The sequence below is a fragment of the Larimichthys crocea genome, chromosome I (assembly GCF_000972845.2).
Source record: "Larimichthys crocea isolate SSNF chromosome I, L_crocea_2.0, whole genome shotgun sequence".
In the NCBI taxonomy this organism is placed as follows: domain Eukaryota; kingdom Metazoa; phylum Chordata; class Actinopteri; family Sciaenidae; genus Larimichthys; species Larimichthys crocea.
Genome location: NC_040011.1, coordinates 30,558,881 through 30,585,274, shown reverse-complemented (window position 1 = coordinate 30,585,274; position 26,394 = coordinate 30,558,881). Strand labels below are relative to the sequence as shown.

The 26,394-nt window shown below is 41.9% G+C and overlaps 1 protein-coding gene across 1 annotated transcript; it reads left to right on the top strand.

Moving 5' to 3' along the window:
• fbxo38 (F-box protein 38) lies at window positions 1–18,463 on the top strand. Its single transcript, XM_010750519.3, has 21 exons — window positions 1–143; window positions 2,097–2,315; window positions 2,560–2,693; window positions 3,549–3,712; window positions 4,231–4,396; window positions 4,509–4,784; window positions 5,412–5,505; window positions 5,944–6,074; window positions 6,433–6,603; window positions 6,810–6,952; window positions 8,916–9,129; window positions 9,398–9,592; window positions 9,728–9,883; window positions 10,948–11,649; window positions 12,741–12,841; window positions 13,194–13,296; window positions 14,262–14,428; window positions 15,305–15,450; window positions 16,211–16,314; window positions 16,482–16,595; window positions 16,752–18,463. Exons 2-21 carry the CDS (start codon window positions 2,182–2,184, stop codon window positions 16,928–16,930), a joined length of 3,594 nt encoding a protein of 1,197 aa, XP_010748821.2. The 5' UTR covers window positions 1–143; window positions 2,097–2,181; the 3' UTR covers window positions 16,931–18,463.
• Window positions 18,464–26,394: the final 7,931 nt, after the last annotated feature.

Here is a 26,394-nt window from a genome sequence, read left to right as displayed (position 1 = left end):
GGATGCGGACTGCCGTTAAACAGCTAAGCAGAAGAAGCAGCAGAAGGTGGAGGTGAAGTGATAAAGCGCAGCTCTGTGTTCATCCTCTCTGTGTCAGGATGGCTGAGCAGGCTCGCTGCGGCGGGTCGGACCGGAGCACCGCGGTAGGTTGTTAAAGAGCGTGTTGAAGCTGGTCCAGGGTCAGTGTCTGTTACTGTGTGCTGTGTCTTTGTGTACAGTGTTAGCAGCGGCTATGCTAACTGTAAGCTAGGTCTGACAAAGCCAGGCTGAACTTTATGTCGTGCTCACGGTAACCGGCTGACAGCAGAGACACCGTGCTCAGGCTCACCGTGAACGGCAGCTCTTCCGTTAGAAGTGGGGCTGAGTGTCTGCTGTCTGTGTGTGAGCGGCCGTGCAGTCCACAGCCAGCTGCAGAAGTCACAGAGGAAGGCTCGTTGTGTTGTGCTGCTCACACACACACACACACACACACACACACTGCTGCTCACACACCGACCTTTCTCTGAGTCATGTTTCCTTCTCGGTGTGTGTGGAAGGTAACGTAAGTGGACAGTACCTAAAAACCTACTTCACTGAGTTCACACACTTCTGTTTACATGGAAATGATTGTGGAGACTGGACGGCAGTGTGTCTCCATACTGATCCTGTGTGGACTGCAAACCTTTTCTCTCTCTCTCACACACACACACACACACACACCGTGAAACTCCATCCTGTAGATCCAGTTAGACATGTCAGGCTGCACGGACAGCAGAGCTGTGATCAATGCTGCACAACATAATCATAATCATAATCACAAACATAAACAGTACACTTGGCTGGAGTGTATTTTATTACTTTTATCCAAAACGGGGAAACAGCGCCACCAAATTCAGCTTGTGGTAAAAACAAATATTACACTTGTAGTAAAAAAAAAAAAAAGAACCTGTAGAATGAATGTGATGAAGCTATACATTTTTATGACTAGTATAAAAATCTTATGCACTCGACCTTTGTAAAGAAGATATTTTGTTGTATGTAAGAAGTCAGAGAACTAAATACAATCTAGTGTTATAGATGTATCCAGTGTATGTCCATTTATGTTAGTTGCTGTGAGTTGACTCAGCAAACAGCATAAAAACATTAGTTGTCAATATCTGAGAGATCCTCAGTTTTAGTCTCAGTCCAAAGACACACAATTCTCACAATGCAATTCATGTTCTCTGTTGTAAATTTGTAGTTGCCAAGCAAAGATAGCTTGATGACATCACTATGACACAGTGCTGTCAAGCCCAAGTCAAGTCCAAGACTAGTTGAGACCAAATCAAGATCCAAAGAGGTTCCAGTCCAAGTCAAGTCGAGTTCAAAGACAGAGACAGGATAAAAATAATCTTCTTCACACAGCCCAGAACAGGAAGGCACCGTTAAACCTATTAAAGCTGCCTGCTAAAACATTGGTGTTCATCAATTAGGCATCAGTGATAACATAGGTGAGGTGCATGCACACATCCCAAAGAATATTAAGACGCCATCCAGCCTGTTCACCGTCCTGCTATATGACACAGAAGTGATACAGAAGTAACGGTTGAAGCGCTTGAATGCGGAGCAGCTTCTTTTCTCAGGCTGTGACTGAACTCATCCTCCACACTCCTGATTTTCCTGTGCAGCTAAAGAACTACAACTTTCATTTCATTGTGCATCCTTTGCTGTAGAATGTCAAATGAAGCTTTAACCTTGATGATGCAGTGGAATTCACAGATCTTGAATTGAAAGTCTTTCTGCTGAATGCTGAAAGTTGTTAATGTTGATCACACATACAGTTAACATAAACACATTACTATTAAGGTCAATCAGAAACTAATTTAAAGTTTAGCGTAGTGTGCCATTGCGTCTGAGTTGGATGTGTTATTTGTCCCGTTACAAAGCTTCATGTTGTTGTGACGTGGCTTCACTGCAGGGGCGTGTTGGCCTGATACCAGTCTTGAATGAAGGATCGTCTTGTTTATCCGTGCTCATGGCTCCTCTGCGTAGCCTTCTAACTCCTCAGGTTAGCCGAGAAGAGAAGAGACATGAAATAGGTCAATGAGAATCACTCTGTGTCTTTGTGATGTGTCCAGAACTAGGTTCATGCTTTGGAAAGTCTCCAGGCTGCAGGAGGGAGGATAGTGTGTATGTATAAGCCTGAGGAGTGACGCACAAGCGATGGGTCCTCGAAGGAAGGCCTCTAAACTCCAGCCTGTAGGGAGCAGCAGCGGAGGGGAACTGATACTGAGACCCAGTGAGCCCAAAGACTACATCAATGAGCTGTCCCATGAAGTCCTGTGTCATATTTTCAGGTACGCTTACCTTCAGTTATACCATTCTGCGAGTATACATTCTGGAATATATTCCAGGGCTGGGTGGGGTTCCACAGTGTGTTTCATTAGTTAGCATAGTTGCACATTAGGTGACATATCACAGCTGAAACAATCTAACACAGTACAGTATGTTCATTTTGTTTTTATTCAAAGGGTAGATCAAATCCAATACTGTGTTGAAGCAGTCCTGTTCACTGATATACATCATTGCTTGGTTTTGTAGGTACCTTCCCATGAAGGACATCATGTGTATGGAATGTCTGTCTAGAAAGCTTCGAGAAGCTGTTACTCTGTACCTGCGAGTAGTCAAGGTAGTGGATCTATGTGCTGGTCGCTGGTGGGAGTATATGCCTTCAGGTAAGTGCTTACATAAGTGCATTCCTTTTTTTCCTTTTTTCCCCCCCTTTTTTTAAATGAATGACTTTGGAAGAAGAAGGGGTGGCTGTGGCTCAGAGGTAAAGCGGATCGTCCACTAAACAGATGATCGGCTGTTTGATCCCTGTCTCCTCCAGTCTGCATGTTGAAGTGTCCATGGGCAAGATACTGACTGGTGTGTGAATGTGTATGAATGGTTAGCTCCTCAAACTGATGAGCAGTTGGCACCTTGCATGGCAGCTAATGCCCTCAGTGTATGAATGTGTGTGAATGAGATATGTAGTGTAAAAGAGCTCTGAGTGTTCGAAAGACTATAAAGGTGTTACAGTGGTCCCTCGTTTATCGCGGGGGATACGTTCTAAAAATAACCCGCAATAAACGAAATCCGCGAAGTAAGTTTTACAATTATTATACATGTTTTAAGGCCGTAAAACCCCTAACCACACACTTTTACACGCATTTTGTACAGTACTCCCTTAATCAGGACGCAATGCGGTTCTCCCTTAGCCAATATAGGACGCAGAACACAATGCGCGTTCATACTGTACAGTACGCTGTAAAAAAAAAGCATGCAAAATTACACTGATAAAAATCCGCGAAACAGCGAGTCCGCGAAAAGTGAACCACATTATAGCGAGGGACGACTGTATATAAGTACAGTCCATTTATCATTTACTGTATTACCTTATTTCACAGGCGTGTGTTGAATTGACATATTTGTGCGTTTTGAATGGCCATAAGTGAAAACCTGTTAAATTGAGAAACCCTCCGGTGGTTCACCAGTTAATAATGCTGTTTTTGCACATTTTGAGAAAAGCGTGATGTTTCCTGGTTTAGGCTTCACGGACAGCAGCTTTCTGCTCCTCCTGAAGAAGATGCCAGATCTGGAGCAGCTGTATGGCCTACACCCTCGAAACTTGGAGAGGAGACGAGTCAGAGGCTACGAGGCTTTCAGCATACCTGGAGTCCTGGAGGCATTACAAGCCTGTCCCAACCTGCTGGTCAGTATGTAGTATAAGAACAATATATTTCTGAGAAGTGTGTGGCTCAGCAGGTAGAGCGGGTCGTCCACTAATTAGATGATTGGTGGTTCGATCCCTGGCTCCTCCACTCTGAACCTGTCAGTCTGTGAATGTGTGTGAATGGTTAGCTCCACAAACTGATGAGCAGTTGGCACTTTGCATGGCAGCTAATGCCATCAGTGTGTGAATGTGAGTGAATGAGATACGTACTGTAAAGTGCAGTCCATTCACCATCTACTATTTACACAGAGCCAAGAGGTTTTCAATCAGATCAAGATCAGACTCTGAGATGTTTAAAGTTCCATATTAACCACTAACTATGCTTTTGAAGAATATACATTTTGGCTTTGACCATCTGTCATATTACAGCATTGTGCGTTAACAATACAGGTCAATAACCTTTGGATCTGTTTGTTGATGCTTATATTTACTCGGCTGTTCACAGTGGACGGAGATAAGAAATGAGCGATCCACTGACATTATTTGACCTGATTTAGGGTGTGGAGACGTCCCATCTAGAGCTGGTGGAGGCCATATGGAACTACATGCCTCAAGTTCACATACTGGGAAAGTTCCGCAACCGTAACGGGGCTTTTCCCATTCCTGCTGAGAACAAACTGACCATCCCCATAACTGCAAAGATCCAAACCCTACATCTAGTGGGTAAGTAGCATATCAAGACAAACTGACAGAATGACCTTGGGAGCCATGCTGTGCTCTAGTTTTATTACATAGCTGTATTCATGTACTTCACATATTGCTTGTTTTGTTGTAGGTGTGAATGTCCCAGAGATTCCCTGTGTGTCCATGCTGCGCCACCTTTACCTGAAGTGGGTCCGTCTAACCAAACCACAGCCATTTAAAGACTTCCTGTGTGTGAGCCTGAGAACCTTTGTCATGCGGAACTGTGCGGGGCCAACCAACTCGCTCAAATATGTTCCTCTAGTTACTGGTTTAGCATCTGCCCGGAACCTGGAGCAGCTGGAGTTGGTGAGAGTTCCCTTCCTAGGAGGATTAATCCAACATGTGGTGGAGGACAGTTGGAGGTCAGGTGAGGAGAGCGTGTGTTTATGAAGTGTTGCTTTTACCAGAATAATATGTGTCTTATTGAAGTGAATCAGCGACTTGGGCTGTGGATATACTGAAATACAGTTCATATGATTATTTCTGTCTACAGATTACTGCTTAACATGTTGGCACACTACATGTGATCTTCTATTGATTTTATGTTTCATGTCATCTTTGTGGGACAGTATTAGTTCACAGTAACAGTTCAGATCCTCTCTAAGATTTTCTGACTTGAAGGTTAGGATCCGCTCACCATGCTTTTGTTATTTGTATAGCCCAAAATCACAAAGTACATTTGCCTCAGAGGGCTTTACAATCTGTACAGGGAGTGACACCCTCTGTCCTTAGACCCTCGGTTCCAGTGAGGAAAAACTTGCCCACAAAAAACCTTTAACAGGGGAAAAAAGGTGGAAGAAACCTCAGGAAGAGCCACAGAGGAGAGATCCCTCTCCCAGGACGGACAGACGTACAATGGATGTCACGTGTACAGAACAAATCAACACAGACACTAAGCTCTTAGATCTTACCTAAATGCTGACAAATGTACCCCTTTTGATTGCGTGTTTAAAAAGTTGTCTTGTCTGTAATGCTGTGTATGTCTCATCTCTAGGAGGATTTCGGAACCTCCACACTATTGTGTTTGGAGCCTGTAAGAATGCTCTGGAAGTGGACCTGGGCTACCTCATCATTACTGCTGCTCGCAGGTGCTCAGCTATCTTCAGCTACGTAAACTGACGGAGAGGAACACTCGCAGCTTATGTTTTTAATGTTTCAGCGTTTTTTATTGTAATACTGTAGCAAATGTTACACAATGTTCAGTCTTGAAAAGCAGTCTGTGGCAAAGAAAATGATCCAAATTAAGAAGTTCAGTACATCTTATATTTATGTGATTGTCAGGTCTAATACTCACTTTTACACTGAAGCTCCTCATAATTATCACACTTGCTATCGTATGCTGTATTATAACATTTAGCTGAACGTACATTCTTGAGTGTTTTTGTGAACATTAGACATAAGAAGACTCAAAATCGTCTTTAACTTCACTGAACAAACAGAAAAGGTTGTCAATTGCAAAATATTGTTGAAATGACTTCTTACCTACATAAATGCATTTAATTTTATGATTTCTGTGTGTTTAATAGGCTTCATGAGCTGCGTATCCAGCCTTCACTCACTAAAGATGGAGTCTTCTCAGCTCTCAAAATGGCTGAACTAGAGTTTCCTCAGTTTGAGACACTTCATCTGGGATATGTGGATGAGTTCCTGTTGCAATGTAAGTCCCTTCTATCAAATAACATGTTCTCAGAGAGCATTGGGTAATGGCCCCTCTCTGACAAAAATGAGTGGGTTCTCCTGTACTTCATATATGCGTGTATTAAAAAATGCTAAGCAGGCTAAGTTTATTCAGATTTTTTAATCAAGATTTAAAGAGTTAAAGAGCAATGTGAGTTTAATAACGGTTCATTGTTGGGGCGTGGGTGGCAGGAGCTTCACAAAGATTGTTCATCGGACTGTAATAAATTACAATGTTTAAAAATGAAAAGTCAGCAAAAGTGCAATTCTGGTGAATTTTGTACATATGGTTTCCAGGTGTGGAAAAAGTGCAACATAGTGTGTGTGTGTAATTGCAGGTAAGATGAGTCACTCAGAGCTGGTTAAGTACGGTCTGGCTGATGTCATTGAGAACCCAGGCATCATCACTGATATTGGCATCAAGGTGGTGAACGAGGTGTTCACTAATATCAAATACCTCCTCATCTACAACTGTCCTCACCTGCATAATCCTCACCACTGGATCACAGGTAAAACACTACTGTCCTCACTACTGCATGCCTAACTTGCCACATGATCCGAATATTAATATCAATATGTTTGTGGTGAGCTCAGTTTCTTTATATAAAACTGGACCTTCATGTTACAGCTGTACATCATCTGTCACTCTTTGAACAGTGAAGTCATCGTGTAGTCCTCTGTGTAGCTGTTATCTTCTGCCTGTTTCTGTCCTCAGATCAGTCCAGATGGAGCCGTCTTGTTGATCTCACTCTGGTTCGCTGTCATGCTATCAAACTGGAATCCTTCTCCCAGTTCATAGAGATACTGCCCAGTCTGGAGTTTATCTGTCTGGACCAGATGTTCAGGGAACCACCCAAGGTACTTAGTTCACTTTTACATTACATTACATTACATTACATTGCATTTAGCAGACGCTTTTATCCAAAGCGACTTACAGAGGAGGACATAAGCTGAGAAAGGTGTAAAGGAGCACAGAATAGTTGTTAGTTTTGTTAGGCAGGGAAGCATTCTCGAAACAGAAAGGTTTTTACAAGTTTTTTAAAGGTAGAAAGGGATGTTGCTGTTCTGGTAGCCGTTGGTAGGTCATTCCACCATTTGGGGACGACCACAGAGAAGAGTTTAGAGTAACCTCGCTTTGCGAGAGGCGAGGGTACAACTAGACTGTTTGTATGAGCGGAGCGTAACGCCCTGGTCGGGACGTGAGCCTTTAGTAAGGCGCTGAGATAGGCAGGGGCAGATCCTGAGATGGTTTTGTAGGCTAGCGTCAGAGCTTTGTGTTTAATTCTGGCAGCTACAGGCAGCCAGTGCAGGTCGCTGAAGAGTGGGGTGACATGTGACCTTTTAGGTTGATTGAAAACCAGTCGCGCTGTGGCATTCTGGACCATTTGCAAAGGTTTGATCGCGCAAGCAGGTAGGCCAGCCAAGAGCGAGTTGCAGTAATCGAGGCGGGAGCTGACTGTAGCCTGAATCAGGAGCTGAGCGGCATATTGGGTCAGGTACGGTCTGATTTTTCTAATATTGTACAATGCATAGCGACATGACCTCGCTACGGAGGAAATGTGTTCAGAGAGAGAAAGACGATAATCTAGTACCACGCCCAGGTTTTTAGCAGCATGGTTAGGGGTAATAGTGACAGTACCAATTTTCAGGTTGAAGTCATGGCAGATTGACTCATGGGCAGGGATGACCAGGAGTTCGGTTTTTGACAGATTAAGCTGGAGATGGTGGTCTTTCATCCAAGTTGACAGATCAGAGAGACAGGTGGAGATGCGTGCGGAGACCGTGGTGTCGTCCGGCTGGAACGACAGGTATAGCTGTGTGTCATCGGCATAGCAGTGGTAGGAGAAGCCGTGTGAGCGGATAACATGGGACAGCGAGGTGGTGTAGATGGCAAACAGAAGGGGACCCAGCACCGACCCCTGCGGCACCCCCGTGGAGAGGGTATGAGTTGATGACAGACGACCTTGCCAAGACACATTAAAGGAGCGTCCAGCGAGGTAGGACTCGAGCCAGGAGTGGGCAGAGCCTGTAATGCCCATGTTAGCGAGTGTGGTTAGGAGTATGTCGTGATTGACTGTATCGAAGGCAGCCGATAAGTCGAGAAGGATGAGTACAGATGATTGCCCTCGTGCTCTGGCTGTTTTTAAGGCTTCTGAGACAGATAGTAAGGCTGTTTCGGTGGAGTGGCCACTTCTGAAACCCGATTGCTTTGGGTCAAGTAGGTGGTGATGGGTGAGGAAGTCAGTGATTTGTTTAGAGACCGCCCTCTCAATGGTTTTCGAGAGGAAGGGGAGCAGTGACACCGGCCGATAATTTTCAACCGAGGCGGGGTTAAGCGTAGTCTTTTTTTAGTAATGGCGTAACTCTGGCTTGTTTGAAGGCCGCTGGAAATACGCCTGAGGACAGTGAGGCATTAATCACGGATGTGATCGGTGGGACTACCGTAGGAGCGATATCTTGTAGGAGTTTAGAGGGGATGGGGTCCAGTGGGCAGGTGGTGGGTCGGTTGTTTATGATCAGTTCACTGTTCACCTTTTGCATGCATTCATGCATAGCATTGATCATACCTCACACTTGCAGCGTTTTCTGTAATCTATCTGTGTATGCTAATGTGTGCACTCGCATCTAAATCCATTCATCCCTTAACTGCAGTATACCTAATTATATATTATTGTTATTATAAAGATTCCAATAGCAGTTCCAAAAGTACAATCAAAAACTATTAAAGTATTTTTGAGAACTCCTAAGCACGTTGTTAGTGGAAGTAAATATGTCTATATATATATATATATATATATATATATATGTGTGTGTGTGTCAGGGCTGTGCCAGGGTGGGCCTGAGTGCAGGAACTGGTATTGGTGTGTCCTCCGCACTGGTCAGCAACCAGAATTCCAACAATGACAACGACAACAACAACAACAATAACCACAACCACCACCACCACAACAATGAAGCCAACCTGCCTCCTGCTCCTCCACCTGTCAACAACAACATAAACAACAACCAAAGGCAGCAACAGCCACAGCACAATGGCAAGTGCCCGCCATCATTCTTAGTCAGTGGAGCAGCAGCAATGAAATCGCAGCAGCTCATTACCAGCATGGATTGTGGCTTCTAAAGTTTTTAGTATTTTGTTGAGCAATTTAAATTTGAAATGTTACTGTTGGAACTCCCTAAAACCTGACAGCAGTATGTCGGTCAAGTAGACTTCTGATCTGTTAACAGACAAATCATAAGACTGCACTGGAAACATAAACTCCATTGTGAATGTAAGTAAGGAAGTTTTGGTTGTTTTCACAGCACAAGTTGAGGTAAATGGGATGGAAGAAGAGGAAGAGGGGGAAGAGGAGGTGATGTTGGAGGAGGGGAACATGGAGGCTGAGCCGCAGATAGAGCTAAAAGGAGCAGAAGAAGAAGTGAGTGTGGAAGAAGCTGATGTAGCTCCAGGGCCCAGTCGTCCAGCTGGGACAGAGCGTCCTGATGAGGAGCAAGCAGGTTAGATCTGTCTCTTTTTTGATGATTAGCAGAGGTGAAGGCAAACTTCACCTGCATTCTTACTCTCCATTGTATTAAATAGAAGGTGTTTGGTATTAAGCATTGGTGTCTGCTGATATATCTTCCTACCTCTAGGACCCAGTGGTTTAGTCCAGCAGTGCAGACCAGCTGGGGTCACTGTTGCCAAGCCCTCACTGGTCATCTCAGACTCAGACAGTGAAGAAGAAGAAGGTCTTGTTTCAAGGCTAATGCCAGCTTCCTGTTTACAGCAGCCAGCTTCCTGTACAGAAGGTCAACACAACACATTTCATGAGCTTATGATTGTATGTTGCATTGCAGACTGTTCATTCAGCATATATTAGTGAAGCATGTCCATCTTCATGTGTACCAGTAATTCAGACGCATACCTAACTTTCATACCACCTAGTTAACCTAGTCGGGTGTAGAAACTGGTGTGGTGAGTGAAGCTACAATACCAGCAACTTCTGATATTACACCACCAACACTTTCTAGTTTCATACACATGTGGCGTTGTGTTGTATCAGTGTTACTCAATTAAATGTTAAAGGTGTAATATAGGTGTGAAAAGGTGTCGTATAGGTGTACTACAGGTGTAATATAGGTGTGAAAACGTGTACTACAGGTGTAATATAGGTGTGAAAAGGTGTCATATAGGTCTCAAAACGTGTCGTATAGGTGTACTACAGGTGTAATATAGGTGTGAAAAGGTGTTGTATAGGTGTACTACAGGTGTAATATGTGTAATATAGGTGTAGTATGGTATGAAAAGGTGTAGTATAGGTGTAGAATAGGTGTGAAAAGGTGTTGTATAGGTCTGAAAATGTGTACTACAGGTGTAATAAAAGGTGTACTACAGGTGTAATATAGGTGTAGTATAGGTGTGAAAATGTGTACTACAGGTGTAATATAGGTGTAGTATAGGTGTGAAAAGGTGTACTACAGGTGTAATATAGGTGTGAAAAGGTGTCATAGGTCTGAAAATGTGTACTACAGGTGTAATATAGGTGTAGTATAAGTGTGAAAATGTGTACTACAGGTGTAGTATAGGTGTGAAAATGTGTACTACAGGTGTAATAAAGGTGTACTACAGGTGTAATATAGGTGTAGTATAGGTGTGAAAACGTGTAGTATAGGTAGGGTAGGTCTGATTTATTTATTTTTATTTTTTTTCTTAAAAACATGTATAACTATTGTAATACTATGGAAACTGTAGGTGTATTGACAGGTTGATCTGTTCAGATGTGTTGTTTGAGGTTTTGCTGTGCATAAATATTTATGTTCCACACTGTGTGTACATGTCCCCACCAGTCTGACATAAATGTGTGTATTTCCAGGTAAAGGAAAGACTCCTCTGCGACGGAGCAACAATGTAGCTGTATCAGTTGCTGCCTCAGCAGATCAGACAAAGGCTCAGATGTTAGAGAGCAGCTGTGAGAAGAGCTGTCAGGTGACCAGTGAACAGATCAAGGCGGACATGAAGGCTGCTGCTGAACACAACAAGAGGAATAGCAGTAAAGGAATTACTACTGAGGCTGGCGATACCACTGCAAGGCCTGGGGCTGACAGTGGGACAGTACAGGGCACTGGGAGTTCTGGGACAGCTGCAAGGACTGGAGTGAAATCAGCACCTGGTTCTGTGGGCAGGGTTGGACCTGGGGTAGCCACATCTAGGCAGGTTGGTGGATGTGGAAGGGTGGTGGCAGGGACCACACACAGAGCAACCACAACCACTGACAGAGCGACAGGAACTGGGAGGACTAATAATGGCACAGCGGGCCCCTCTGGAGCACATACTGGGGGCCATTGCACAAGAGAGTCTGGGGTGAGGCCAAGCTCCGGACTGTCCAGTGTGGACAGCCAGGATGCTGCTGTAAACCACACTCCCAGGAGACCTACACTGCTGGATGGTCAGGGAGAGATCTCTGCTGAATCTGCCTCTGTTGTTGGTTCAGGGTCACAGCAGGGTTTTGTTCCTAGACGACCTTTGACCCGATCTTGTACCCGTATGTCTTCTGCGTCCCTGGTACTTGAGACAGGTAAGACTGAAGTTACATACACAAAACAGAACAATACATACACACACAGTTACTTGCTGTTAAAATATGACACAGCTGTGGTACATCTTATGCCATGAGGCACAGAGAATAATGCATAATAATCATAAGATGAATCTCCACCAGATTTCCTCGTGGTCATGGGTAGAGTTGCGTGCTGTGTCTGTTCACCACCACCACAATAACTATGTAGGCTAATAGTCCAACAACGTTTCACTTCATAGATTTCACCGTCTACAATCCAGAATGTCATTAGAGACTCGGAGAATCCAGAGAAATCTCTGCCTGGCTGTGACCTTTGACCCCTTTGCAAAAGCCAGCATGGGGTCGTCTTAGTGATAGCACTATGAATATTCTGCACATCAGTGAAAACTCCAGTAATGCACACAAGTACATACCGTTTGGAACAACATATGCTGCAATCCTTTGGCATCTTTTTCTGGGACGTCTCTGCATATTTTCAACAAGACAATGCCAAGATACTCCACGGTAAAGAAGTCCAGCTACTAGATTGGCTTCTATCCCACACCTGTCTTCCACTGATATGTGTAGCAAGCAAACAATGGAGACTGTCCTACCCACTATAGTATCATACCAGCAGTAACTGATATAGTATGGTGTGGTATAAAACAGTATGAATATGAACACAACAAAAACAAAAACTACATTAAAGATAAAAAGGTGCAGAAGAAGAGACATTTTTGAGCACTCTTCTGTTTAATGAGAGCAGAGCATACTGTATCACTCCCACTGTGTATACAGCAGCGTTTCTGAGCCTAATGATTGGCCTGAACTGCAGTTGAGTTGCATTTTGGGTAATGTGAGTGTTTGACAAAGAAGAAGAGTGTGTGAGACACAAACAACATGTCTGCTGCATCAGTTCAAATGCTCTTTGTAAACTGTTCAGTCTGACAGTGTCCGAGAAGTGCAGCGCTAACTGTGTACAGTACTGTGTTGTCTCCAGATTCTAAAGTAGCTGACGGTTTTCTGGCAGGCAGTTAAACGTGAACACACTCTGTGTGTTGCTCACTTTGGTAATGTTCTCTGTGTGAGATTTCACTCTTGTTTTCTAGATCTTTCAAGAGCCAGGCCTCGAGTAGCAGTGAGGAGGAAACGAATGGCTGACAAATCAACAAGCACCTCAGACCCGGTCACTGAGGATGACCATGTACAGGTACACACACACACACACACACACGTTTTCACTGTAACATTATAGTCACTGTCATTCAGTCAGTGCAGGCAATTAATTATACGTTATACAAAGTACATAGTGATAATACACTTCACATTGCAAACTTGTTCCAAAGTGTAAATGTAATTAAGGTCTTCGTCCTCTGGAGGGAGTCAGAGGGGAGAAGGGTCTTTTCCTTCATTCAGTTCACTTCATTACTCTTGCAAAGCCAATGTGATGTGAGCTGCACTGAGGCAGGGCAGGTAACCTGCTGTTTGCTGTAACAGTTGCATGCTTTGTATTCTTTGTTAGTGTTATTGAGATACAAACTGAGATGTTTTTGCTCATGCAGATTTTGTCTCTGAAGAGTAAGAACCTGGTGGGCATCACTCTAACCAACTGTGGAATCACTGACCTGGTTCTCAAAGATTGCCCCAAGATGATGTTCATTCATGGTAATGAATTCTGATCTTCTCTTTTTTTCATTTTTGCCTGACTTTGACTGAATGTGTTCCATTAATGTTCAACTAAAACCTTTCTGCAAGTGGGTGTTGTTTAGCTCAGTTGGTAGAGCAGCCGCCCCATGTACAAAGGCAGCCAAGGGTTTGAATCCGACCTGTGGCTCTTTCCCGCATGTCATTCCCTATCTCTCTCCCCACATTCCTGTCACTCTTGCTGTCTGTCAAATAAAGCTCAACAAGGTCAGAAAAAACCTTTCTGTGAGTGGATTTAAAACCCTCAAGTACAGTACAAATGTGGAATTTGCAGGGTATGTGTTCCAGAAGAAATTCTAGCCACCCACAAAACATGACCCAGGTCAACCCTAAGGAGTCGGTACAATAAAGTCATCAAAGCAACATGTAAACCAACTGTACGTCACACATTCAGTAGCTCTCTATCAACATTTCATTTAAACTTCATAATCTTAGATTGTCATTTTTGGAAAAAGCACCTATTCTCACCTCCAGATATGATCACATATCCAATATGTCCTCTAGTACTGAATGTTTGAATTTGTAATGATTATGTTTTAGCTGCTGTGCATTCAGTTCAGAGTTGCAGTGTGGTGCTTGGATCTTAGAAAACTTACTTTGTCAGGGCTATCAAAAACATTCCTTCATTCCCCTGAGGTCGTCAGTATTCACGGCAAAGATTTGAAGAGATCTGTACCAAACAGACTGACAATCTCTTGAGTGTTGTGCGTGGTGTCCAGCTGCTCCAGATAAGTGTCCTTAAGCAACATGGCTGTGACGCTGGTTTATGAAAGTATGCAGAAAGTTCATTGTTGATTATCCAGTGCAAAACTTTCTCTAGTCTGTTTTGATCCAGTCACAATGAGTTTAGTTCAGACTCTAACTTCTATTCAGACTGTGAAAACATTCAGTCACAAACTGTCTCTTTGTGTTTGTCCTCTCTGCAGCTACCAGATGTCGAGTATTGAAGAAACTGCGAGTAGAAAGTGCCCCCATAGTGAACCGCTTTGATTATGCTCAGTGTAAGAAGCTGGACATGGAACAGGTCCTGGATCAGATACTGAGGATGCCTCCTGAGAGGAACCGCATCATCTACATGCGCCCTATGCACCAGGTAGATCATCTGTGATGTCTCTCTGTCCTCATGAACTTCATTCTGAACATGATTGTATTGACAGAGCTGGATGTGGCAGCGCCACTCAATCTTACTGCCAGTTGGTCTCACTGGTCCCCTTCTGTTTCTAACAGGAAAGTCGGATTTCAAGTGCAGCTCAAAAAGCATTTAACCCATAGACCTCCATTCTGAAAAACAGGACACCTCAGACCGTGAAAGTCAATTCTCATCAGTCTTTAAACCTGAAGATTTTGAATTTGTAAAATATTTCCAGAGATGTCATCCCAATGAAACCATGGTAGAGCCTGAGGAGGAAACTGTAATGAACATGTGCAGTGTGCAGAATACACAGATCCTAATAAAGGCTTAACAATCTTTGACACTAAATGTGACAAACATATCTGTCAGAAGTTCAGTTGTTCAGACGTGCTTCTGTTTGTTTCCACACGAATGGATCTCTCTTTATATGATCGGAACTGATTTGATCAAACATTCCTGTGATCAGGCATGTTTAGTCTTTCGACACCAAAAACAAGCATGTGCTAATGTTATCAGATGGATCACATTGGAATGTAGCACCAGAACATAGCCTTACATGTGTAAGCTGTTCAATGAAACAGTTCTACATGTGGCTCATAGTAAAAGGCTTTAAGTGAAAATAATTGATCGAGACTTTTATTTTGAAAAGACAACTGTAAGTCAGCCAGCACTTAATTTTGGTTCGGCTGGACATTTGTTGGTCGATCCGTTTTATTCAGCAGAACATGTCCTGTTATGTATACATGTTCCAGACTGTTGACATTGTTCTTCTTCCAGCTCTCTGTCTCTGCCCTCACTGGAACACACCATCTCATAATTTCTCTCTCCTCTCTTCAGATTGACTCAGTTGCATTGGAACGGCAGCTCTTCCAGGGGCCTTATCCCTATCACATTGCTATAGTGCATGAGTTCAGCAACCCTCCAAACATACGCAATAAGGTTCGCATTCGCAGCTGGATGGACACCATCGCAAACATCAGCCAGTGAGTATGAGCAACCTCCACATACAGAGCCAAAGTCTCTTCCACTCTCTTCTGTCACCATCTTGAGCCTGTGAGAGCTGAATTTCCATAATTTTCTGACATTACCATTACACCGGTGCATGCACATAAATACACCAACAAACAAAGTCAAGAGTCAAGACAAAGTCAGACAAAGTCAAGCTGGGATTTGCTGTCTTTTGGAGACTTTTCAGTGATTACATTGCAAGGTCTTCTTTAGTGTAACTTGCTCATAAATCTTGTCACTATACGTAGGGAAGCCATCTGTCCTCTGAATACCTTCAGTCACTAGTTTTTAGTGACTATGTTCGAGGTCACAACAGGTCATCTTATACAGTGAGATCAGTTTGATAAAATGATCACTCTGCAGTAAAATGACATCTATGAGCTGAGCTCATTTGAATTCACAAGAGAATCAGCATTTTAGTCAGACCCAAATTCTGACATTCAGTGCTGTTTCAGTATTTGTGTACAAATCCATTGCAGCCATTTGTTTTAGCATATGTAAACACAGCAATCACTCTGATGCAGTGTAAAAAACTGAGCTCTGACTGATTTTCAGTAAGATTTCATTAGCTGAACTACAAACAAACCATCTGATAAAGAAATGTGTTCAGGAAATGATCTTTGTAATCAGTCTGCTGAGTCAGTATGGACAGGAACCATCCAGATTAAATTTTTTCTCTTGGTCCAGAACAAATGATGTGAACTGATCAATGTGTTTCCTCTTTCTGTCTCTCAGAGAGTTAATTAAGTATGAGTTCTTCCCAGAGGCCACCAGGACAGAAGATGATGTGAAGAAGTTTCCCAAATACCCCTGGGGCCGGGATATCTATACACTAGAGGGTAAGAATGTCACACTACATGTTTCTGCTTTACCACTGATGGTGCACTAGAATAATTGTTGTGCACATACTTATTTTAAAGTGTGTGTGTGTGTGTGTGACAGCTGTCAGGCTGGAGAAGTGGAGTGTTTTTGAAAGTGAACCATCTTGTGTGCTGTTGCTGAACAGGAGTGGTGGATGGAGCTCCTTACAGTATGATAACAGACTTCCCCTGGTTGAGGACTCTGAGAGCAGCTGATCCCAACAGCTACGCCCGCTATGACTTTGAGGATGATGAAAGCAGTGAGTGCAGTCAATCCATCCATCTGTCCTCTGAGCAGTCACTCCGCTCTGTGCTTATTTCTTAGTATTTACAGTTATTATATGCTCCCTGTAACAGGAATAATTTACATATCTATCAGCACATGAAACGTTTTCCTCTGTTGTGTTGCATGTTAGCCACCATCTATGCCCCGCGGCGTAAAGGCCAGCTGTCAGCTGACATCTGCATGGAGACCATCGGGGAGGAGATCTCTGAGCGACGACAGGGCAAAAGAGGAGTGTTTCAGAGAGTGGTGGTCCTCTTCCTCCATCACTGTGATACACCAGGAGAACCTGTGGATGATCACTACATCTAGACACCACAAAAGCAGACAGCAGTCCCGCTGCAGCTCCTGACTGTGACACTTGATTTTCTTTGGAAAAGGCACAGACGTGTGTAATCTGTATGCTGTGGAGGCTGCAGGTCAGAGCTGTGTCCATACACACTGACGTACACATGATCTTTTAGAAGCTTAACACGCTTAATAACGAAGGAGTAAGTGTAGTATAAGTTGACTGTGATATGGAGGGACACTTCCTAAGATGAATGATCAACGGAAGTGGCCAAAGGATGTCTTCCAAAGAATGTACACATTTGTGATTTGGTTCATTTGGACCAGACTGAAGGCTTTGTCACTTCATCTATTTCAGTTTCTTAAGGCCTGTGTGAAAGACCAAACACTGAAATCTAATTTATTTGTGTGTTCGGCTTTCAACACGAGGCAGTCAGGAATAAAGGTGTGTCTGGTGTCCTGTTCCAGAGAAAGGTGGGGCTCTTTCTGCTGTCCTCAGGTGTCTGCACAGTGATTCAGCTGCTTTTCTTGTCGAACATGCTCACACCGAGAATACATGTAGAGCACCATCTCTGTTCTGTTGATTGGTTTTTCATTATTCCACAAAATCGGATTTTTAAGTTTCCCCTTTCTTTTCTTTTTTTTTAACAGAATGAAATTTCAGTTCATCTTTGCTTAGGTTTATCTGTTCAGATTTTTCCCAATGATCAAACGTGATTATGATTGGATGGTTCAGCCCTGGTCACACATGATGAACATCTGAAGCAGCTGCTCTGTGCGCTCCATCATTATCCTCATCTGTGATATTGTTTACAGGTAACCAGTCACAGCCATGATGATTCATAGTAAATGTATGATGTTGATATTTGACATCTAAACTTCCTGCTTGGTCATGCTGATGAGTTCTTTCTTTATTTCTCCTCAGACTTCTGAAATCATTTTAAAAGCATTTACCATGTCATTTACCAGTCATATATACATTTATAGAGTATATATCATGAGGATAATGTCACAGACATTTGTCAAAGTGGACAAATTAGAACATTAAACAGACACTTGAGTCTGACTGACTGCTCAGACCACCTCTCCAATTCTCTTCTTCAAGTCTGTGTGATGTGATCGTGGATAGAAGTCAGATTGAAGATTGTGAAATTGTAAATGTTTTGACCGATGGATGCTGTTTGTTTTTTGTTTTTGTTTTTTTCATTTGCAGGATACAAAATGTGGATGCCTTTTCCTCTAGCTTCTTAAAGGAGTCAGCATTTGTTGGCTGATTAAAGGTCATGTATGTGACAGGTGTGTGCTGTAGGACTGCAGAGCACAGACACCATAACTGACTGTTCCATGTTCAGGCTGAATTTATGTTGAGAACAATAAACAACATCAATGGTGAATGTTGAAAAAACTGCAGATTGAGTGGACTGAATGAGTCCACCCTTGTGTTTGTGTATTGACAACTGTACAGCTGTCATGGATGACGAGACGCTTCCATGGTGTTTATATGTTTATAAAGACAGAAGACTTATTTCACATACTGAAAAATAAAAGAGAAAAGAATTCTTGTCTGTTTTTTTCTACCATTGAATGTGGAAGTGACCGGGGGGAAAATTACTAATAAAAAAAAAAATATATAGATAGTATATATACATACATACACACATACACATACACACACACACACACACACACACACACACACTGAAGGAAAAAGCACCCCAGCTCATGATTGAGCCTCCTCCACTGTGCCACGTAGAGAACATCTCCAGTGGAATCTCCTTGTCATGCCAGTAACGTTGAAAGCCATCAGGACCATCCAGATAATTTTTTTTCTCGTTAGAGAATAAAACTTTCTTCCACCTTCTAATGTCCCATTTTTGGTGCTTCCTTGCTATGTGCAAATGGACAAGTTTGTGGTGTGGGAGGAGATGTGGCCTTTAAAGACATTTTTGTTCTTTAAGGCCTTCTGTTGCAGATGCTGTCTTATGGTGATTGGGCCATTGGGCCACAGTCAGTACAGTACAGTAAAGGTCTACGTTTGGGTCAAGAATCTGAATCTGTCATGTCCTCACTGACAGCCCGACAGATCCTCCAGCTCAGTGCAGGTGAAATGTTTTTGGGTCTGTCACTTGACTTTTTGTCCCATAACCCTCAGGATCTTTGCGAGAGGCTCAATAATCCTGTCACATTCAAAGACAGAAAACCTTTTTGCCTTTGCCATCAGGGGGTCATGACAGCATGAATGCCTGATGTGCAAATATTAGTATTTTTTCTCCCAGTCTTAAGATCTGCAATCTGATCATTATGTCATAACTGTATGTTGAATGAAGTTGAGCAGGCTGTCTGTTGAAAACTAGTTTTAACTAAACTAGTTAAACTAAGTTCTGCTTTCCTCTGGACTATCAATAAGTTGCAAACATTAGTTGGTTTATTTAGTTTCATCAATAGTTCAAGCAGGAAAATAATTCAAACTTCATCAAGTGTCTGATATTCTCCAATCATTTCACTGATAGATCATTTTCTCTGAGCTGCTTGTTTAGCTGTTTGCTGTCTGAATGTCTTTGCTGGTTGAAATGTTATCAAGTGTAGTGAATGTTGAACTGCTGCAATGAAATGTTTGAACATGCTATGAGTGTTCTGTTCACTGATGAAGTTCCACAGCATAGAGCTGACAGAAAGCAGATCCATGCAGCAGGGCTGTAGAGACAGAGCAGATCTACCTGTACACACTGTTCTAATTCTGGCTTCACTAATCTCTTTTCTTCCTGCTTTGACAAGTTGGAGTACAGTGAGATGGAGTAACACTCAGTCTCTGTGTCACACATACACACATACAGCGCATGAGGGAATCAGACTCCCCTGCTGCTGTCGCTGAATGTAAACAGAGTGAAACTGTCCACAGCCTTCTGTCAACCTGCACAACCTCCTGCTGTTCCACTGGACTTACTGTGACACTAAACAGCTTCTGTTAGACTTTCACACTGTTTCAACACAACATGAGCTCTCATCTGATCTTTAGAATGCATTAGTAACAGGATCATGTTAAGATCTCTATTAATGTTATATATTGATTAAAGAAAAGAAAGAAGTGTCTTCAGGAGGAAAGTCTGATGTTGGACAATATGGTCTGAATGATCACAGAACACTGTACGATCAAGCAACAACCACCTTGTTTGTGAAAAGCAGCCAACATGGAAATGCTGAAAACTGCACTTCCTCTTCTCGTCCACTTGAGGCTGGCTCCAGAAGTGAGTCAGTCTCCATAAGTCCCCATGTTCAAATGTCCAACTTCACAGCAGAAATAAACATGTTTACAGCCTGGTACAAAAAACAGCTTTGGTCTCTATAGCTAATTTCCCCGTTCATGACAGCTGTACTGAGGGTGAATTTATATACAACTCACCTGTTCACATTATATTAAGACCTAAATTTATGCTGATTTAACAGCGTGGCAGTTACAGGTGGCTTCTCTGATGCCCCTTTAAAATCCTAACATTAATACCCTTTCGCACACAAATGTGCGCATAAAAACATCAAGCTATAAAAATCTTTTTTTTTTTTAAACCAGCATCCCTCCTAATCATACATATCAAATATTAATGTTTTATTCTTCTTATTATTATTATTGACTTAAATTTTTGTGTTTTTTAGACTAAAATATGGAGGTGCATTATGACAAAAATTTATTTTCAATACACTTCATGCAAACTGGATTATTTATGGTTTGTTTATTGCATCTTGGTGTATGTGAAAGATTAGCAGCAATATTTATTTATATGCATTATTATTTTCTTTGTAGTGTCATTTACATAAAATCTTCACTAATCTACATTTAAAAGCATGTTTTATACTTTGTATCTGAGCAGGATCAAAGTAACAACAGGTCTATTTTAGTCCACATTGTTTACAATAGGCTAAAAATAAAAAATACATTAAAAAATTTTGAGAACACTCAAAAATGCACAACCTTGCATAAATCATCAACAATATGCATTAAAAAAATGATATAATATGCTAGATAGTAAAAGCCAAATACACAAAAATGTGCAAAGGGGCATCAAAGGGTTACATACCCAGGTGTCAGTCAGGCCACCTCTGTTCGACCCAGACTCCACCTCTGCCTCCACCTGCCCATTGTTTGATTGGCAAGCAGATGGAGACTGCCAGAGTCACCACAATGAACTTCACATCAGCTCTGTGGGTGATGTTACAGATGTCCATGGTTCATACAGTCACCCCTCAGAAGACAACCTGATGTAGACCAATAGCTATGGAAGCACACAGTACATAAACAGTATAATTGTGTTTAATCAGGTAATGTGTACCTGCTCCAAAAACAGAATCTTTTATATTGTGAGGCCGGAACTCTCAAACAGAGGTGTCATGTACACCAAAATTCTGGTAAGGAGCAATTAGAATGGGGGCCATGGTGGCCCTTCCCTTGTAAATGATGATGCAGTTTGACAGGACATGATTCTGGATATATAGTAATATACTGTTTATGTATTTAAAGATTTGGTTATTGAAAATGAATGTGCTTATTCACACAGTTTAAGCTAATAAATTCAGTCAGCATGATAATGATGATCAAACACAATGTGTCAGAAACAAAGGAACATTTTCTCTGTGAGATTTGTGTCCATGTGCTATAAGAGCAATCACCAGGCCTGGGTTGCCAACCGTCCCTTGAAAAACGGAATCGTCCCGTATTGAGCTGAAAAGGGACGCACTTTGTCCCGTAAAAAATAGTCAGTAAAATGCCAATGGAAAATGAATAACAGGGCGCTTTATATGAAAGTTTACGGTAAACTTGTTCCCGGGCCCTGTCCTGCTCTGTGTACAATGAGCTGACACAGTATGACAGTACAGCATCCGCTCAGCCCATTGGTCCAGGTACTGCTGCTCGTGGAGCAGATAGCGGAAGACAACAAAGCAGCATGCATGGTGACAGTGACACTGCTTTAGGGACGGGACAGCTCCGAGCAGCAATGCGACTTGTACTGCTCCGAGAAAAAACAGAACAGGATGCACAGATACCGAGAGGAATGGGAAAAAGCAAACACCTGGGTGGACACAGTGCGCGGTAACATCCATAAAGCGCACTGCTTCCGTAGCCCATGGTGGACTGACTGAGCTGAAACAACAGCTTCCGGCGGTGGACACATGCGAAGCACAAGGGACAACTAAACTGAGACCAAGCTGCTGTCCACCAGGCAACGCCAGAGGCAGATAAGGTGTGTAAAGAACTTTTTTTATTTATTATTTAATATGGGAAAGTAGCAAGTGCAATGGATGTCAGCATTGTATGGACAAAGGTATTATAATTGTATTTTTTTAGTACATTAAATAGATAAATAATACATAGATAATAATAATATACTGTATCTTATATATGTCTTTATATATATTATATATATATATATAATATATATATATATAAATCAATAAAGAATAATAGATAAATTGAACTCTAAGTAGTATACAAAATTATGAATATATCCAATAAGATTTTTTCCCATTTATTTACCACCGTAAATGACAACTTTTCATGTCTTCTGGTAGGCTGAACATCTCCATGGATGATCTGTATGAAGAATGTGTAACTGCAAACAGTCTTCTGGAGCGCCTCACTCAGGAGAAGGAAACCTGGCAGTCCAAAGGAACAGCAGAGAGGTGGATGGAGGTTCTTCAGGCAGCTGACCTTCCCAACATCCAAGCTGCTGTATCCTTTGTCCTCAGCATCTCATCTTCCACTGGGTTTGTGGAGAGGATTTCCTCTTTTATGAAGAACAAATGGACTGATGTGCGCAACAAATGTTCCACTGAATTAATTAAAGGTGAGCTCATTGTCTGCCTCAATTATGAACTGTCTTACTCAGAGTTTTTCTCTGTAGCACTCAAAGACAAACAACTCCTCACTGCAGCAAGAGCTCAGAAGAAACACACATATCTCCACAGAATGTGGCACTGAGCTGTTGAGTTCATACGTTGTTTTTTTCAGTTTTACTACAACTGTAGCTTACAGTCATGGCCTTTGAGGCACAAATATTTTTACAAGTTTTCCACAGACTTTTGTTATTGCACTAAAAATGTGCACTATTACATTACTTGTATGTTCTATCTATTGTTTTATAATAATTTATACGATTTTATGTTAAGCAGGACAGGTTTCTGTTTAAGAAAGATACTTATTTTATTGAGTTAATTTTGTTATTTTGTATTAAAGTGAATTGCTGGATAATAATTTGTTTTCCATGTGTTTATGTCACTCAAAAATATGCATCTAATTCAGTTCAGGTTCGAGTCAAATAGTTAAAAAATGGTTTCACTCACAAAAAAAGGGGCTAAAAAAATTCACCACACCAGGAAGGGTGAAGGCAATCGGGTCGGCCGGCCCTGCCAATGAGGTGTCCCTTATTTATTTTTCAGGGAGTTGGCAACCCTACCACCATCTATACACAGAGCATGTTTCATTGCTGGAAGTTGTCAGGAGCAGCACATACAGATCCAGAGGATCCCAGTGAAGGGCCAAAAAATGTGGCTCTCCCAACAGTCAGTCGGTGTGTGTGTTCACAGACGTTGTTGCTGTCTGCTCTCCCCATCCCTCATCTTGGATTTTAGAAATCCTTCAAAGGTTTTGGTCTTGTGCTTGCATGTAGCAGATGAACAGATGTTTATACATTTTGGTGGGTAGGACTCCTCTCCATATGAGGACAAAGTCTGCAAACACACACTCTGATTTATATCAAATTTAGTCCTGATGTGGTCTCATTGTACATTTACTGAAAGGTAATTTTAAGTGTGTGTGTGGGTGTGTCCATGCTTGGTTGCCATCACTAATAGCCAGTCTTGTCAGCTGCTGTAAACAGTGAACCATCTCCAAACATTACCTTATTAAGACACAAGAGACAGAACAGACAGAGAGGAGAGTTTGAAGCTGGTTTATATCTGCCCCCCTTTACTCTCTCACACATGCACACATTGTAGTTACAATACTTTAACAGGGAAAATATCAATATGAATAAAACCAACATTCAGAAATGTTGATTCTGTTTGACTGGTGAGTAATATTCTTACTAGTTACACACACATACAGTTTAACCAGGGAAGTATATAATAATGAGTGCCCTCTTTTTTTAATTGTGCCAAGCCCAGCACTGATAGATCTCATGAGACTCATCCATCTTATGCCATGCTATGTATGACTTCCAGACAGTTATCAGTTAAGGATGTGTGGCCTATGGTCAATCCAGGCAGTCAGGAATAGCCTCTGAAAAACAAGACAATCAAACAAAGAAGGCTAGCACCATGGTATAGCCAGCAGACTCGTAAATTAAAGCAAGAGGCACGAAAATCTGAACACAAATGGCGTGCCACTAAACTGGAGGAATCTTGATTGGCGTCTTAAAACATACAGGAAGGCTCCCCGTAATGCCAGAACAGCCTATTACTCTTCATTAATAAAATAATAAAAGGAAAATAAGAACAACCCCAGGTTTCTCTTCAGCACTGTAGCCAGGCTAACAGAGCCATTGAGCCATCTATTCCTTTAGGTCTGAGTAGTAATGACTTCATGAGCAATTCCATTCCCTTTCTCTCTAAGATACAATGATGAATCCTCCATGCATACCAAAGTTTGTCATGGAGTCCCACAAGGTTCTGTACTTGGACCAATTGACCAAGCCACATGAAAGCAACCAGTTAGCTAAACTTCAAACATTCCTAACATAAAAAACTGGATGAGCTGCAACTTTCCCACCAGTCAATCAGAACTGAAGAAGCTTCTTGGATGAGAGGCGAAACGTCTTCACAGATCTACAAATGGTCAACAATTGCCCCAGACTTAACCTTTTTGAAGAAAGATGACCTGGATGACTGAGAACCTTCACAGATGGACACCCTCAGATTGGTTTGGGAGTATGATAACTAGGAAAGTGGCTGACTACAGGAACCACCTACGTTTCAACCTAAGATGCACTAACAAACTAAGAGAACCTTCCTAGTATAACACAGACTCCCCACCAGATTGTACCACTAGATCAGGGATTGTAGTTGAGCCTGCTGATGTGGTCCTGCTTGATGACCACTACAAATATTATTCTTATTATTAACATTATTAGTACTATCAGTCATATCTCCACTAAAGTTATCATTATTATTATTTTTGCTCCTGTGCATCTCTCTCACTCGTTCTCATTTATCTATCTATCTATCCTTCGCTCTCTAACTCAGTTGTTCTGTCTGTTAGTTTTCTTGACAACATCACTAAGTGCTTGCTCATGATTGGAACTGTTGGTCTCTGTTAATAATACTATAATATGTACGGTCTAGACCTGCTCTGCATGAAAAGTGTCATGAGATAACGCCTGTGATGATTTGGCGCTATATAAATAAAATTGAATTGAATACACCAGTGATTTAAAGGAGACATATTATGCTAATTTTCAGATTCATACTTTCATTTTAGGTAACTACTACTATAGGTTTACATGATTTATGGTTAAAAAAAAACAACAACATTTTTCTCATACTGGCCATAGCTACAGAACTTCTTTCCATTCACTGTCTGAAGTGCTTCGTTTCTAGGCTCCCCTACTGAAAAGCCTTGGATACCCCAGGGCTAATCAGGCACCACCCATTGTGCTTCTGCATCACTTCCACAGGTGTTAGGGATTTCCTGGCAGTCAGGGAGTCAGTTTAACCCATTTTAGTTGTTTTTAGTTTTAGTTATCCCTTGATTGAGGCATGACAGCAATAACATCCTCCTCTGATGGGTCCAGAAACAACTAAGCTTCATCAGGTCATTCTGAAAAACAGGACAGATTTAGTGTTAGTTGTAGGACAAATACTGTATATAACAATCTTCAAGTATAAGTACAACTAACTACAGCTCGTTGTATCTCATTGTAGTCTCAATATATGAATCTACACAGCTGCACTTAAAGAGTCTGGCAGTGAGTCTCTGGGGTGGATCAGTCTGGCTTGTTGCAGGAAATGGTTAGAAGTAACACCAACTTCATTTCAAATGTGTAGTTATGGCAACAGGTACACATAGATAGATAGATAGATAGATAGATAGATAGATAGATAGATAGATAGATAGATAGATAGATAGATAGATAGATAGATAGATAGATAGATAAAACTTTAAATAGATAGATTAAAAAAAATTAAATCAATTACTGTATCAGAATGTGATTGAACAGAACATTTGACCATGACTTATCCTATGAGCTCAGAAGGCCCTCATGCAAAAAGCAGCACAGAACTATCTCTATTATCATGGTACATGTGGTACAAATAACCCACACCATGACCTTGCATTTGTTGTTACTAAAATAGGGTCCAAGTGTTTTTGAATGGCCTCATTGGAGGATTACAGGGTTAACAGTGCACTGTCAGAGAGAGGGCTAGGAAAAATGTACTTATAGGGATGATGGAGCACACTGCCTCTCTCCTCTAAGACATTTATTGTAGCACTAATTTGTTCA